General features: G+C 35.3%; 2 protein-coding genes across 2 annotated transcripts; both read right to left on the bottom strand.

Annotated features, from left to right (window-relative positions):
- On the bottom strand, window positions 1-5,130 carry LOC106342379 (long-chain-fatty-acid--[acyl-carrier-protein] ligase AEE15, chloroplastic). Its single transcript, XM_013781289.1, has 18 exons — window positions 4,699-5,130; window positions 4,181-4,360; window positions 3,991-4,105; window positions 3,652-3,739; window positions 3,119-3,318; window positions 2,945-3,048; window positions 2,698-2,847; window positions 2,390-2,457; window positions 2,084-2,189; window positions 1,795-1,953; window positions 1,644-1,697; window positions 1,477-1,557; window positions 1,079-1,216; window positions 824-983; window positions 679-758; window positions 469-593; window positions 332-389; window positions 1-227 (listed from the first exon to the last, which is right to left on the bottom strand). The coding sequence occupies exons 1-18, from the start codon at window positions 4,915-4,917 to the stop codon at window positions 135-137; spliced, it is 2,178 nt and encodes a 725-aa protein (XP_013636743.1). The 5' UTR covers window positions 4,918-5,130; the 3' UTR covers window positions 1-134.
- A 2,068-nt stretch (window positions 5,131-7,198) lies between these two features.
- Window positions 7,199-9,113, bottom strand: LOC106342377 (probable glucan endo-1,3-beta-glucosidase A6). The gene is made up of 3 exons (XM_013781288.1): window positions 8,980-9,113; window positions 7,539-8,897; window positions 7,199-7,413 (listed from the first exon to the last, which is right to left on the bottom strand). The coding sequence occupies exons 1-3, from the start codon at window positions 9,023-9,025 to the stop codon at window positions 7,376-7,378; spliced, it is 1,443 nt and encodes a 480-aa protein (XP_013636742.1). The 5' UTR covers window positions 9,026-9,113; the 3' UTR covers window positions 7,199-7,375.
- Between the last annotated feature and the right edge of the window lie 6,540 nt (window positions 9,114-15,653).

The following is a 15,653-nucleotide window of genomic DNA, read 5'->3' as shown; positions in this document are numbered from 1 at the left end:
TACAAAAATTTACCATCTTTTAATTGTTTAATTGTTTAATTGTTTAATTGTTAATTTATTTGCTTATACTTAATAGAGTACGCTTCTATTGTTATAATTACATCAACAAAGGGAGAAAATTAATCAAACTGTAGTTAATTGTAAAGTTGATTAATCTCGTCTTTGTACTTAGCCACGACCTTGTCCCTTCTAATCTTCATCGTTGGTGTCATTAAGCCATTGTCTATCTGCAATGTTGTGTCATAAAACAGAAATCTTAGTATGGTTTTCGATTTTTCTGGTCGTAAATAAAGCCAAAGAATCTATAAGAACAGTTTAGATATATAATTACCGTGAAGCGCTCATCCACGATCAAGACTGGTCCGACTTGGAACGAGCATTCTGATGTCCTGCAACATTGTTCAAACAGACTAAATGTAAGATCAATTACTTTTAACCTGAAGTTAAAAAGTGATGTTTTGGTTTTACCATTTCCTCAGTTCTTGGTAAACAAAGCTCTTTAATTTTTCGTTGCTAAGTTGGGGTGTTTCAGGATCTAGCTTTTCTGCTTCCTCTTTGTTTGGGATTATGATAGCTCCAAGGCGTCGTTGATCCTGTGAATGAGATGCTTGTTATTAAATAGCAGATACTAGCAGATACTAAGATCTTTGTAATTCTCTTTAAAGAGAGTTTAAGCACCTGTCCAATAACCACGATTTGATCTATCAATCTGCTTCTCATGGCAGCTTCTTCAATCTCTAATGGTTCCACGTTTTCACCTATCAATAATCCATTTTGTGTTTCAGTTACTGCATTTAAACATGTTTGTGCATTCGGAATATACCTGTGGAGAGAACAATTGTGTCTTTGGTACGGCCTTCAAGAACGATGAGACCTCCACAGCGGCGACTCCTTCCCGTTGAGTGATGAGGAGCGATCCAGCCCATATCTCCTGTGTTGAACCATCCACTTTCATTTAGAACTTGCTTTGTGGTTGTTGGATTCTGATGCCACACATCAATTCAGAAATACGAGTTAAAATAAGGTTTAATCATTCAGGCAAAATCACTTACATAATAACCATACAATAGATACCTACCTTATAATAACCTTTCATAATCTGTGGGCCTCTGACTTTGACAATGCCCTTTGAACCAGGAGGGAGAACAGTATTAGTCTCAGGATCTACAATTTTGAACTCTGTACCATGCATTGGATATCCAGCTGAGCCAATAACCTTCATAAGAAAACAAAAAGACAAAACAAATTACAATATTAAGTCGAAGAAAAAGGCAAATGATTAATCATAATGCCATGACAGTTAAGAGCTTGTAATGCCATACAAGGAAAAACAAACCAAACCAAAAAGAGTTGGAAGCTCAGTGGAAAGAGATAGAATCAACTATAGCTCGTCAAGTTAGGTGTTAAGCTTTCCTTTGAAATTAATCAGTGGTGGGTTCAAAACAAAATTACAAAACGGATGCAGGAATGACTTACGTTACAGCTAAGCGTCCGTGCACAGATAACCGGGGATGTCTCTGTCAAACCATAACCATTTTGTAGAATCACACCGATGGCCTGCAAGGAAATTGAAACCAAGTCTTTTTACATGTTCAAAAGAAATTGATCTTAAGTTTTCCAAGAGAAATCACAGATGGGTTAACCTCAAAAAACTTGTCAATGTGAATGGGTAAACTACCACCTCCGCTGATACCAGCCTGTAGAAACCAAAATCAAATCAGTATTAACTAGAAATATTTTTGGTATAAAAAATCTAACAAACAGAAGAGAAGAATATAGAAAGTTGTGTACTACCTTTGATATCCCAATAGAGGCATGGATTTTCTTGTAGATTAGTATTTTGGCCAACATATGTAATGGCCACAATAAAGCAGCAACTACTCTCGCCCGCAACCAATCAACCAAAGAGACAATATACATTGGAGGCTTTTGCTCTTTTGTCAGACACATACCCTGTAAACCGAACCAAATACCATATCAGGACTTCAGGCATCACAAAAAGGGATTAACCCAAAAAAACTCCTAAGACAATCTTCACGGTAAAGAACAAATGTTAAGAGGGCATCATATGTGTCATGAAAACCTCATAAATTCGCTTCATCTCCATATATGCGAGACTGATTTTGATCAGTGTAAGTGCTAGATATTTACGGGCAGCTGAACTTGTGGAAATCTGCTTTTGAATACCACTGCAGTGCTCAAAGAAAAGAGAGGAAAATGATGTTTAACAACCATCTCATGTTAAGAAATAATTAACTACAAGAACCTTAAGCCATGAGAAACAGAATTAAGACTTATTAATACAAACGCATATCGAGCTTCTGTATTTATACAATCCATCATTAAGATAATATGACTGTTCAAACTGTTAACGTGAAAAGTGACAAACCTGTAAAGTGTCTCATATACCAAAGGAACGGATATAAGATAGTGTGGTTGATACCGCTTTAGATCATCCTATACCACACCAAAAAAACGAATTAAACCCAAAAGGAGCAACGTCGAATGATATACTCAAATCCTTCATCAGTTGAAATTTTCATGGCACAATGATATGAGTATTTCAGAATATTTTCTTCCCATTGATAAAATATTAAAACAACTGAAGCATCACATTAGTAGGGAACCAACAAACCTTGATATACGTACAATGATTGAAAAAATACTGATTGTATGAAAATGGAGGATGAGAATCACCTTTAAGAATCTTATAGACGTATACATTTGCTCAACTCCACATGTGAATATGAAGTATTCGCAAGCACGTTCGTAGGCATGCCATGAAGGCAACATGCTTAGAAATCTATCGCCAGCTTCAGCAGGTACATATGCAGATAAATGTTTTATCTGGAAAGTGTTTAATAAAACAATTAATAAGCTCAAACCTATTCTTGATGCACCAAATAAACGCTTGCAAAGAAGTATTGTGCCTATTATCTCGAACCTGGTGTAAGAGATTCCGATGTGTAAGCATAACGCCTTTGGGATTCCCGGTGGTACCACTGGTATACATAATCGCGGCTGTGTCATCTGGATTGATGGATTTCCCTACAGAGAAATTCATTTATTAGCATCGGGATAATCTTTTAAGGGCAAGAAACATAGATCCTCAACGTACTTGTATCGTTAGATCCTGCACGTTTCTCCTGTCCTAGGTTTTTAATGTCTGTGTAGCTGTAAACTGGAATCTGCATCCCCTGTGTAACCAATGATGACTTCTCACCCCAGAGAAGTATCAGAAACCTCAGAGACACTTTGGAAGTAAATGTATCAGCGATGCGGTTGAAAAACTCAGGATTGTCCACAACAAGAGCTACACTGCAAAATACAAATCACTTGAAATTCTTGATCTCTGTATCGCAAACAAATCTTCAGCCGATAAATGAAGCGACACATTATGATCAAAGATCTAATAGGAGCTCAGATGGAATAAGATAAATGAGAAAACAAGACGATGTTTAACTAGAAACTACGCCTAATCTGAAAACTAATTCCTAAACAGGAACCAAAACTTGTCAATCATTAAGAAACCTTAAACTCAGAAGCATCATTGGAGACATCTGAAGATATAGAACAGAAACTGATTCATACAAACAAGATAAGAAGAGGATGATACAAAACCAGGTTAGAATATTATGATAGCATACATACCTTTCAGAATGTTGGTATATCTGCAGTAATTCTTCAACAGAGGACCTAGATCCTCTGACAACATTGACTGCTCCTGTGGACATTACACCTGACATCAAGTGATAAACAGTACGTTAGGAAAAGAAGGAGAAATGAAAGAGCAGTGAACATTAGAACTACTGCACCAAGAAGGGAAGCTAAAATAGCTAAAGCAAAGCTAGCACAGTCAGCCTATCCACAAACTTAAAATTTGTACAAACTTGCTTCTTTGGACAAGGAATTTGAACTACAGGAGAGTGCATTTCAGTTAAAACCAATCTCCCTAATAATTCATGCTCTTCCTGACTACAGCTCGCATACCTTGATCTGAGACAAGCCATCTACAGGAATTATCAGCAAAAAGTGCAATCTTCTCATCTGCTTTCACTCCAACAGCTCGTAATCCCTCAGCAAAGTCCAGAATCTCTTGTTCCAACTGAAAAATGAAGCAAACAAGGTGAATGAACTCCGTTGCTCGCTCACCAAGTCTACAGCGACAATAGACATATACCTGGTTGTATGTCAATTTCAAAGGTGGATCATGGTAAGGATCTACAAGTGCAATTTTATCCCCATACTTTTCTGCAGAAGATCTCCAGATATCTGGGACAGCCTTCCATTCACTATAGCTTAAAGCAGCATCTCCTCCTGACGATGAAGAGCTTTCAATGATTGGCGTCACGTCCTTTCCCTGAATCATACATACCCGAAAAATTGATGTTACCATGAAGGCATGAACCTTGGTGCAGATAGACAAACACACAAATTTGAAAAGTATTGAGGGTCAAAACTCTTGGTTTTAGTGAGCAAAGAGCATCATTTCAGATACCAGAGATGGATAAAACCCAAAGAATCAAGAAAAGCTACACAACTTTATGCATCAAACCAAAAATATACAATTTGAAAAGACTTCTCAACCACTAGATTTGTAATGATTAACACAATTAAAATTATTTTTGTTCTCGATCAGTATTATTTATCAATTCCCAAAAGATGCCCAAAAGCGAAATTACATAACCCAAAACTCACCTTGGACACGCAGTGAATCCGAAATCTCCGGAACGAAGGAACTCGAACACGAGGACCCGAAATCAATCTGAACCGGAGATCATGAAAGTCACGGGAAGAAGAGCCGTACGAGAGAAGCATCGAAGGTCCCAAGGAAGTCGACGTCATCGCTGATGCGCGAATCAACGGGGAGGAGGAAGAGATGAAGAAGGAGCAATCAGGTTTCAGATGAAGTGGCATTTGCACATAGAAGATGGGGGGACCACTCCACAGAAGAAGAAACAAAACAGAGATAGAGAGAGAGAGATCTCGAAGCAGCAGGTAAGGACACTAAGTGAGGCTAACATATCGTTTTCGTCATTACATTACAGTGGAGGAGATTATTAAGAAAGATCATGTCTGCTCTCAGTGGAGGAGATTTGTTTTTCATTTGTCAACCTGTGGAGAGGAGATTTTACTCATTCCATTTTCTTCCTAATTGAGTTTTATTATACTTTTCTGTGTGTTTATTTCTTTAAACATTTTTTGTTTGCTTGCATCCCTATAAAACTTACTTTCGTGTTATTCAATGCAATCACATGACATGTTACTCCACATACGCTTCACTATTTTATTTCTTACGATTTGTTTTGGTGATCAGATTCTTATGATCAAATCATGTTTTTTGTGGATGATCATTGCTTCAAAAATATGTATATATTTTTTTTTTTAAACTTGGCTTTATGAAAACATGTAAACAATTATGAATTATAAATTTTCTAGGATAGTCATTTTTAAATTTTTGTCGCAAAAATAGTTTTCAATGAAAAAAATGATCAAAATAAGTTTTTTTAAAAGGTACCCTAGGTAAAAATACATAAATAGTATAAAGAAAATTAAAATTAGTATAAATGCTTGTACACAATCTAGATTATGAAGTACCTATTTAATTATCAGAGATCATTAAGTTCTTATATTATTGAGAATATTTTTTTGTTCAATACAATAAAGTAAATAATTGTTTTAACAGTTATTGTGATTACCTTGTTTTTGTTTAAATATTGTAATTATTTGAATGAAAAATTCCAATAATAGATGTCTATTCAATTAAAAATGATAATCAATATTCAATACTTTATAATTGATAGAGAGAAAGTGATCTTTACTTTTGTTAAAAAATATTATCTATACTATTATTTGAGAAGTGAATTTGCTTATTTGTCACATTCTCCATGATTAAAATATAATTCATTATTTATCTGATTACAATTAATATGATAAAATTATCTCAAAACAATAAATGTAAAACGCTTTTGAAAAAAGTAAAAAGATAATCTCATGTATTTATTTTGTGTTTATATACATCTTTCTTTCTTATTCACTAATTTTTACAATCAGTAGTATATATATACATATAATAATTAGATTTGTCGTTATACTAAAATATTAAAAATAGGTTTATAAAAAAATATCAAAAATTAATTTATATTTTTTTGTAAGTGTAATAATATGTCATGGAATATTTTTTCTAAATTATTAAATTTATTTTAGTATTAAAATACTAAAATAGGTATATAAGTAATAACAATAAATTTTATTTATATTTGTTTACTATTCGTGATTTTTCTAAATATTTTTTACTGGAATGGAATTATCTTTTTAAAATATTTTCAAAATATCTGTCTCAAAAAGAGAATATTCTAAAAATATTAATTTAAAATGAGCTCTACTTACTTTTATTTTTTCAAGAATTTCAGAGAATTAGAAATTTGTTTAAATTACAATTTACTTAAAGACTATTATGTTAAGAAAAATGTGATTCTATTTTTATAAAAAATGTATTTTCCAAATTATTATTTTTAGTTATAGTTATTAAAGTTTAAAAGTTAAAAGACCATTTTGAATTTTTTTTAAGTTTTTATACTAAAAGTACTATTTAATATCTATATTTAGAAGAAAATAGCATATCTCTATTTTGGATGAAAAATAGAGATTGACTATAACATAATTTTTCCTCTATTATAGAATTTACAATTGAATATAAGAATAGATGACAAAGGTTTTTATCTTATACATTACATATTAATGTTTTATTTGTTAACACATTTTAGTGTGTATTCAGTTATTATGTGAGGTATTTCACAATATAATTATACAATTCAATCATTTTATTTACTTTGATTAATATAATATGTAAAGTTGGGTTAGGTTGAACATTTTTTATGCTTTTGATTTATTTTGAGATTTTGTAGGTTTTGGTAATTTAATTGATTTGGTTTAATAACATCACTTTGTATTAGTATTTATATATATTTTTCTTTAATTGTATAATTGATTATAAATTAATATAATAAAATTTGTTTAAAGATAATAACCTATTTTAAAATAATAAGATATTGACATTGTTACCGAAAATAATCTCTTTAAATTAATAAAATTAAAAATTAAAAAATTCATAAAAATATTATAAATTTAATGTTTGACTTCAAAATTTTTATCTTTAAATTTAATAGTATATTTGTTAATAAATTTCTATAAAAACATTATGCCCGCATGTGCCGACAAAACACCTAGTTTATTAATTATTTGATTTTTTTTCTCGACATTGCGAAACAAGAAATAAAAGGGGCAGAAAATGTATAATGAAAAACAACATTAGATAAATGCGAATAATGCAGCCTTAATCTTTCTTCAATCTCTTTCAGTCCGTCTTCTTTTCTCAAAGAGTAACGCCTGGAAACTTGCAGCGATCATTTCCTTAGAAAACAAAACAAACAGATTTGTCAGTTACAATGAATACCTTAATTTGTTACACGAACCGTGACTTTACTAAAAAAAAGTCTAATAGCTTTGTCAAATTTTATTTTTATAATATGTCTCACCAGGGTTGATCGTGGTCATTCGAGCCAGTCCATTGAAGTAACATCTAACGTTTTCGGTACGAAACTCAGCCCAGTACGAGCTAACCGCATAGCTCGCATGCCAATATACAGAGACCGGCTCGTAACATTCTCTTCCCGGAGCCAAAGCCGCACACGTCGTGTTGCTTCGCCCACAAGCCATCCTCAAAGCTTCCTCAAGCTGAGCCTCGCTAGCTCCTTCCACCGGTACACACCACACTATACCCTTGTATGGAACATTGTTCGTCGGTTTAGGCAATGGGTTGAATCCGGTTAACGGTTTTTCACCCGTGAAATCAATGTCGTAGATCGGTGTCCCGTCGGGATGCAGGATTCCATAATGTCTCTGTGTTCCCGAACCGGATTTCTGGTTTTCGTCGAACAAGGAGAAAACAAATGTCGGTATAGCTAAACCGGGTCTAGCTGGTGTACCGATTGGTGGAATGGCGGTCATCTTCTTGATCAAATTCCGGTTATACGTGGCTGCGTTGAGTACGTTGGCGCCGGTTTCATCGATGTCCCCGGAGTTAGGCCATCCGGTTTCGGAGATTGCGACGCGGATGTGTGGGTAACCGAGTTTGGTCATGGCGAAGATAACCGAATCCAACATTTGGTCTAGAAGATTATGGTAAACCAAACCGGTTTGAGGATCGGTATAAGTTGAGTTTCCTTGAAACAGAGCATAATCCAAACTCGTGTTCATGGGGTTTCTTGACCAACGGAAGTAAGGTTGAAGGTTGATGAAGAAGTAAGAGTTTGTTCCGTTGAGAAACTTCAGCAAAGGCAGCATCAACGTTTCGGCGATGTCTTCCCGGAACGTTGAGTTCGACGGCGGAAACGTTGATCGGAGAGAATCCATATCTAAAGCAGTCCCGACCTTGATGTTGTGAATACCATGTGCTCTTAGAGAAGTCACGATTTTGCGCATGGCTGGTACGACGTTTGCTGTTATGTTCCTCCTCTCTTCGACGGAGAGGATTTCGTTTCCGACAAGAACAAACCGGATGTGGGTTTGTGGGTAGTAAGGGATGATGTTGGTTTGGACCCAATCTTCAGCTGAGGTTTGGTTGGTGCTGAGGGAAGTGATTAGGTGGTTTGGTACGGTTATGGTGACGTAAAGATTGGTTTGAGAGAGGAGTATTAGACTCTCTGGATCCGCGTCGTAGAGTTTGACATGGCCAGCTTTGATTGATTTGATGAAGTTAATGGACTGATAAGGAGATGGAAGGTTGTTTCCTTGTCTACCGTAGTTGATACCAATCTTGCTTGGTAAGTCTAGCGTTATTTTCTTCTGCATGTACCTATGCTGATGCTGAAACCGAGTCGCGGAGCAACATGAACCTGTAAAATTAAGAAAATTTATGTCAAGTATGGGAGGAAACAAAGGTAAAAATGTAAGCATATGATTTATTGATGGACTTACTTGAAAAAACAAGGATGGTGAAGAGGGAGAAAACAAGAAGAGACATGTCTTTTTGTGTTTGGTTGGCAGTGTGTTGGTGGTGATCCGATTGTGATTTGAGTGGCAATGGTGTGGAACTGGAGATAATGCATCGATGTATTTAAGTAGGAGTATGGTGTAAGTTTAGTGTGAAGAAAGATAATAGATTTTTATAAGAGTCATGCAAGAATAGCTTCTATTTATTTATTTTTGGTTTTTGGTTTCTTTTGAAACTATACCATAGTTCTTTTGTGCTATGACTTATAAAAGATTGTTGGTTGAATGGTTCAAATTGAACCTAGAAAATCTTTTGCAAAGAGTTGTGAATTTCTCACCTAACATTTTTTACGTGTTGTCAATTTTGTACAAAATACATTGGTGACTGTAGATTGAGAAAAAACTACATCAATAATAATTCTGAGTCGGGAAGAATGAATAATAAATCAAGGTTTAGTTTTGTATCTTGTTCACCTTTCCAGATTATATTCATCAATCATCCACCAACTGATAAACAAATAGATTTCCTAGCTATAGGAGTAGAGTCTAGAATGTTCTGAATATAACAAGTAATTAAACATCTATAATGCAAATATAGGTATATTTGATGGTATGAATGATTCACATAGTGTATATGAAAATATCACATATCTTCTTCACACCATCAATACTACTAAACAAACTCTAATTCCATCTGTTAGTCCTAGACAAAACCAAATGCAATTACTAGGTACATATCCAACAAACTTACGCCACTGGACCCTTCCATGGATCTCTACTCCAACCTTATCCAAGGCAATCATGGCACACCAAATCTTCTTTTCCACGTCAAAATCTTGCCACAGACAGGCAAGTTCTCCATTGCAATCCACCATCCCCTAGTGAACCCCCATACTAGGATCCAAACCTTTAACCATTTTCAATATCTTCTCATTGGAGTCATACCACATTAAGCCAATCTCATGGTAAAAAAACATGTATCACATTGTCTATCACACAAGCTCCCCTTATAAACTGTGTATTTTCACATGATATCACAAAGTACTCACATGTGCCATCTCTTGTATCGTAGATTGTGTGAAACTTATCTCCAAAACTTATTTCGTAACTTTCCCATCCGCAGCCACGTCTTTACAAAAAAAGAGCATAGTCATAGTAAATCAACAATTACCTTAACAAATTATCACATGAGCTATTGGACTATTGGTGGACGACTTACTTGAAAAGACAAGGATGGTGAAGAGGAGATTACCACAAACATGACAAAGGGGTGTAGAGGAGATTACCACAAACTTGAGGAACATTACCATATCATAATCTAAAAGATAATTTAGAATAACAAAACCATAATTGTCATTGTAAATAAGATCTATTGGACCAAACACCCCTTTGTCAAGTAATACATGATTGAGCTTTTTTTTCTTCTTTTTGATGAATCATACGAAAATTAGTTTGGTTGCAGTTTATATGGTTTTTATTTTCATCAGAGTCTAAATCCGTAGCCACAAAACGAACAACATAATCCAAAAGTTTCTTTAGATTATCTGAATTTATAGATATATTTATATAATTATAAGAGGTGTGTCTTCTTTAAACACATAGCTTTCGACTAATGAGTTGATGTTAAAATAACCCAAAAAATTATATAACCCATTTTACCTAAGAAAATATATATTTATAAATTTCATGCAAGAAAAGGCTCCTTTTTAAATAATAATAAATAAGATAATATCAAATATTATGTGGACTGTACATTTTAATTATCATAATTTTTTCAAAACTGTTTAATATTAAAATATATAAATATTAGAAATTATTGATTATTCCTAAATTATCACTACGAGAAAACATATTTTTTACGAGGGCAATATTCCTTGTTAATTCGTCGTAAAAGGGGCGTTACGACGAATTAACATCGAAAACCGTTTCGTTGTTAAACGTCCCTCGTAACGGAGGTTTCGTCGTAAAGACGTGGTAACGTTTGCGAGGAAAGTTTTCCTCGTAAAACGGAAGAAAACATTTCGTCGTAAACGAGATGTAATACTTCGTTGTAAAGTACTCGTATTATTTCGATGTAAACTCCATGTAATCTTTACGAGGATTTTACAACGCTCCCATGTAAGCTCCACGTAAACCTTACAACGATGTTACGAGGATTTCGTTGTAAAATCTATGTAAAGTTTACAACGAATTTACATCGTTTCTTACCATTTATTATTAAATTAAAATTAAAATATTATTTAATATTCGAAATTTTAAAAAATTAATACAAAATGAAATATGAAAATCAAAACATATATTTAAAAACTATTTAAAATTCATAACATAATATTTAAATTTATAATACAAAAGGAAACAAATAAAAAAGCTACTACATATTATCGAAGTAGTCGGTGGCGGTGCGCGGTTGAGAACGGTCTGGATCAGCATCTTCGGGATTCCGTATTGGCATCCCGAGAGCTGCTCGCCTCTCATTTAATTCTCTCTGCATAGTCGGGTTTTCCACCGCCATCACGTCCAGTAGATTTTCAAGAGAGTCTAAACGATCCTGTTGGCTATCCATCCGAGCTCTCAATTGAGAGTTCTCTTCATCCCGTCTCAACGCGTATAATGAAGTTTCCTTAGCAACTTCGTTAACAGAACCTATGCCCACTATCCGTCTCTTCTTTCTAGGAGCCACCTATAAAAACATATTAATATAGTTAAAATTTATTAAATAGTTAAATTTATTTAAATAAAATTATAAAGTTGTACCTCTTCGAAGATCCTGTCGACCTCTTTGGTCGTCAGTTTGACGGGTAATCCATCGGGAGACTGCTGGGTTAACTGCGTCTCCCGCTCTTCAACCCGAGAAGCCACTGCGTCTCCCGCTCTTCAACCCGAGAAGCCACTGCGTTGAAGAGTTTCTCGGATGCCGGATCCAAAAAATCCCGTCTGATGTGGCGTGAGTCATCTTGAATAGATCAAACAGAGATGGTAAAACTTCCGTCTTCTCATACTACAAAAAACAAATTAAATTAAATTTAACTAAAATTAAATATTAAAATTAAAATTAATTAAAGAATTCAAAATAAATATTATAAACAAACTTACAGCTTCTAGAATGATTCCGGCTTGAGGCTTTTGTCCGGTTCTGTGAACCATGGGCAAATGACCATCTTTTTCCTTCGTTCTTCGGGAATCGGAGCACGAGTTACCTTACGGATCGAAGAGGGTAGCTTCCAAAAGGCCATGAAATCATCCCATACATCCTTCGTGAGCTCGGTGGGTTTTCCCTCATAACCGTAGATCTCCCACTTGTCCTTCCAATCGGAGACAGTTTTGCAAAGGTGGGTCTTTGCTTTTGCAATGAATTCCCTCTTCACCCTCTCGGTGATTCCCAAGGACCAGTGCCACCTTTGCTGAAACAAACAAAATTTTAAAAGAATTAAAATAAATATATAATTAGATATAAATATTTAATTAGATGTTAAAAAAAACAATTACCGCAAAACATTTAAACCAAGTCGTCTTAACATAGTCTGGAGTCTTGCTCCAATTCGGGTAGGCTCCGTCGTAGTAGCCCTTGATCGTCTCCAACACGCTACGACCAACACGATTGTTGGCCCCAAACCTGAAAAGAGAAACTAATTGTAAGAAAAAAATATTAAAATTTAATGTACTAAAAAATAATAAGTTTCCGGTGGTCTATCGGGATCCAGAACATCCAAGCTCTCTCGTCCAAGCTGGACGAGCAAATCATCCACTGTATATCTCGTGTATGGAGCAGATGGAGGCACACGCAAATCTGGATGAACTGCACCTGCTGGGACAGGCTAAGGTGCAGTGGCTGGAGGAGGAGGGGGTGGAGGCATATGAGGTGGAGGCATATGAGGTGCAGGAGTATGAGGACTCTAAGAAACTCTCTGGGATGTCTGAGAGTCCGAAACTGCCTCGGAAGATAATGGACCGGAAGAAGATGTCTCGATACCATCATGAAACATCTGAGAGTAAGTAGGTGCTGCTGGTTTTTTTCTAGGACCCATATAAATTTTATAAAAAATTACAGTTAGTTTTATCAATAACGACATAACTAAAAAATATTATTCTGATACCTAACTAATCACCTAAACTAATTACCTATACTAACCACTTAAACTAATTACCTATACTAACCACCTAAAACTAAACAATGTTTTTTAAAAAAAAATTGGAGAGAGGGAGAGGTTACCTTAAGAGGAGTGGAGAGGGATTTGGGAGGAATGAACGAGCTTTGCTCGTTCTGAGGCGTCGCCAATATATAATAAAAGGCATTCTTTGTAAGCTCGTCGTAAAGTTACGACGAAGTTACCAGACCCGCGTTTTTTCATTTACGACGAAATTACCATGTCCGCGTTTTTTCATTTACGACGAATTTACAAGGCCCGTGTTTTTAAGGTTACGACGAATTTACGTGGACCATGTTTATGACGAATTTACGTTGACCAGGTTAAGACGAATTTACCAGGCCCATGTTTTTGTTTACGACGACTTTACGAGTCTTAACCCTAAACCCCGAAACCAGAAAACGTAAACCCCAAAGTTACTTATCTTATAACATCATCTCTTCTTCTTTACATCTTCTTCCTCTTTATCCAACTTAAACCTTAAACTCCAAATTAAAATTTTTTTTTAAACATATAATATAAAACAACGTTTTGATACACATACATTAAAATGAGAAAATGAAAAAGAAAAACAACATTTTTTACATAGATTACATCATTCTGAATCGTTTTCATTCTCATCAAGATCAGTACAATGATCATCGTTGCTTCCATCGAACTCGTCTTCGCGTGCTTCATCTGTCACATCTTCGGGAAGATCTTCATATTGTTGGTTTTCCGGATCGATCAGAAGGATTTCATTAAGTTGTTGATCAGGTACATCAACTTCATTGATAGTCTTCTTCTTGCAAAGGTGGTTCTTCTCCAGCAACAATTCGTCCACGAGGTGTAATTTTTATAACAGCTAACCAGTTTATCCCAGAACTGCGAAAGCGAGGGTATGGAAGGAAGCTAACTTGCTCGGCTTGAGAAGCTAGGCTGAAAGGCTCGGACTTGTTGTATCTTCTCCCAGAATTGACATCCACAACACCAAATTTGTTAACCCGAACACCTCGGTTCACAACGGGGTCGAACCATTCACATTTTAAGAGGACACATTTTAGCTTCAATAACCCCGGAAATTTGACTTCAATAATCTCCTGCAAGATCCCATAAAAGTTTGTTTCGCCTTTCATACATATTCCGTAGTTACTTGTTGCCCGATGTCTACTATACTCGTATGTGTGAAAGGTAAAACCTCGTGTGAAATACATAGATGATGTGGTGACCTTTGCTACTGGACCTTGGACCAAATTGTGAAACCATACGGGGTAATATGGATCGTCATACTCAACCTACAAAAACCATCACCGTTAAAATTATCTTATAGCATCAATGCTAAAATGAGATATATATATACCTGTGATTTTAACCACTTGACAAAGTGCTTATCTTTCCGTGTGTCAACCTCAGTTGAGGATATTCCTGGTATTGTTTCTTCAACTTGAGATACAAACATGCTGCAAATAAAATGAATGCATTAGAGCATATATAATTAACATTTTTCATAAAATTAACATTCACAAGAATATGTACCTCTCAAAGGAACGGATTATTACATCCTCGCAGTTGAGCAAAATATAAGTGTGGACACTATGCTTATCTTCTTTACATGACCACCATACTTCTTTCAGTTTACCACCAAACCGTCCAATTTGACAGAACTCTTTTTCTCGTACGAACAGTTGGAGCAAAGTAGTATGATGTGAAGTTAGATGTTTCTGCTGTCAAACTCCCAGCAACTATTGAACCTTTGACCTTTGCAAGATTTCTTGCTTTTCCCTTCAAATGTTTCATGGAACGCTCAAACGGATACATCCATCCGTTGTGAACAGGTCCACGAAGCAATGATTCATACGGGAGGTGGACAACTAGATGCTCCATGACGTCAAAAAATGATGGTGGAAATATTTTCTCTAGATTGCACAATATGATCGGAGTGTTCTCTGAAGTTGTTCGATAACTTCTTCCTTGAACGTACGTGTGCTAAGATCTCTGAAGAATGCTCTGATGGCTGTACATTGCAAAAGTAACCCAATTAATAACATTTCATAACATATGTACATATATTATAAATAAATATTTACCTGCAATTGCTTCATGTACATTTGTTGGAAGGAGCTCGGCAAAAGCAAATGGAAGTAGTCGTTGCATAAACACATGACAATCATGACTCTTCATTCCTGAGAACTTTTGACTTCGTTCAACACATCTTGACATATTAGAAACATAATCATCAGGGAACTTAACTTCTGATGCAACCCAGTCAAACAAAGTTGTTTTGGCTTCTGATGACAACCGAAAGATAGGAACAGGAACGTTGTCATTGCTCTTGATATGTAACTCACTTCTTGAGCAAATATCCAGTAAGTCCATCCTTGACTACTTGTTTCTTCCCAGGGACGTTCAGTATTGTATTCATGATGTTGTCAAAAATGTTCTTCTCTATATGCATCACATCCAGGTTGCGACGTAAAAGAAGATCCTTCTAGTAAGGCAGCTCCCAAAATATACTCTTCTTATGCCAATTGTGCA

Source organism: Brassica oleracea, chromosome C4 (genome assembly GCF_000695525.1).
Source record: "Brassica oleracea var. oleracea cultivar TO1000 chromosome C4, BOL, whole genome shotgun sequence".
NCBI classification, from domain to species: Eukaryota; Viridiplantae; Streptophyta; class Magnoliopsida; order Brassicales; family Brassicaceae; genus Brassica; species Brassica oleracea.
The sequence above is the reverse complement of the archived record's forward strand: the minus strand, read 5'-3'. Positions and strand labels throughout refer to the sequence as shown.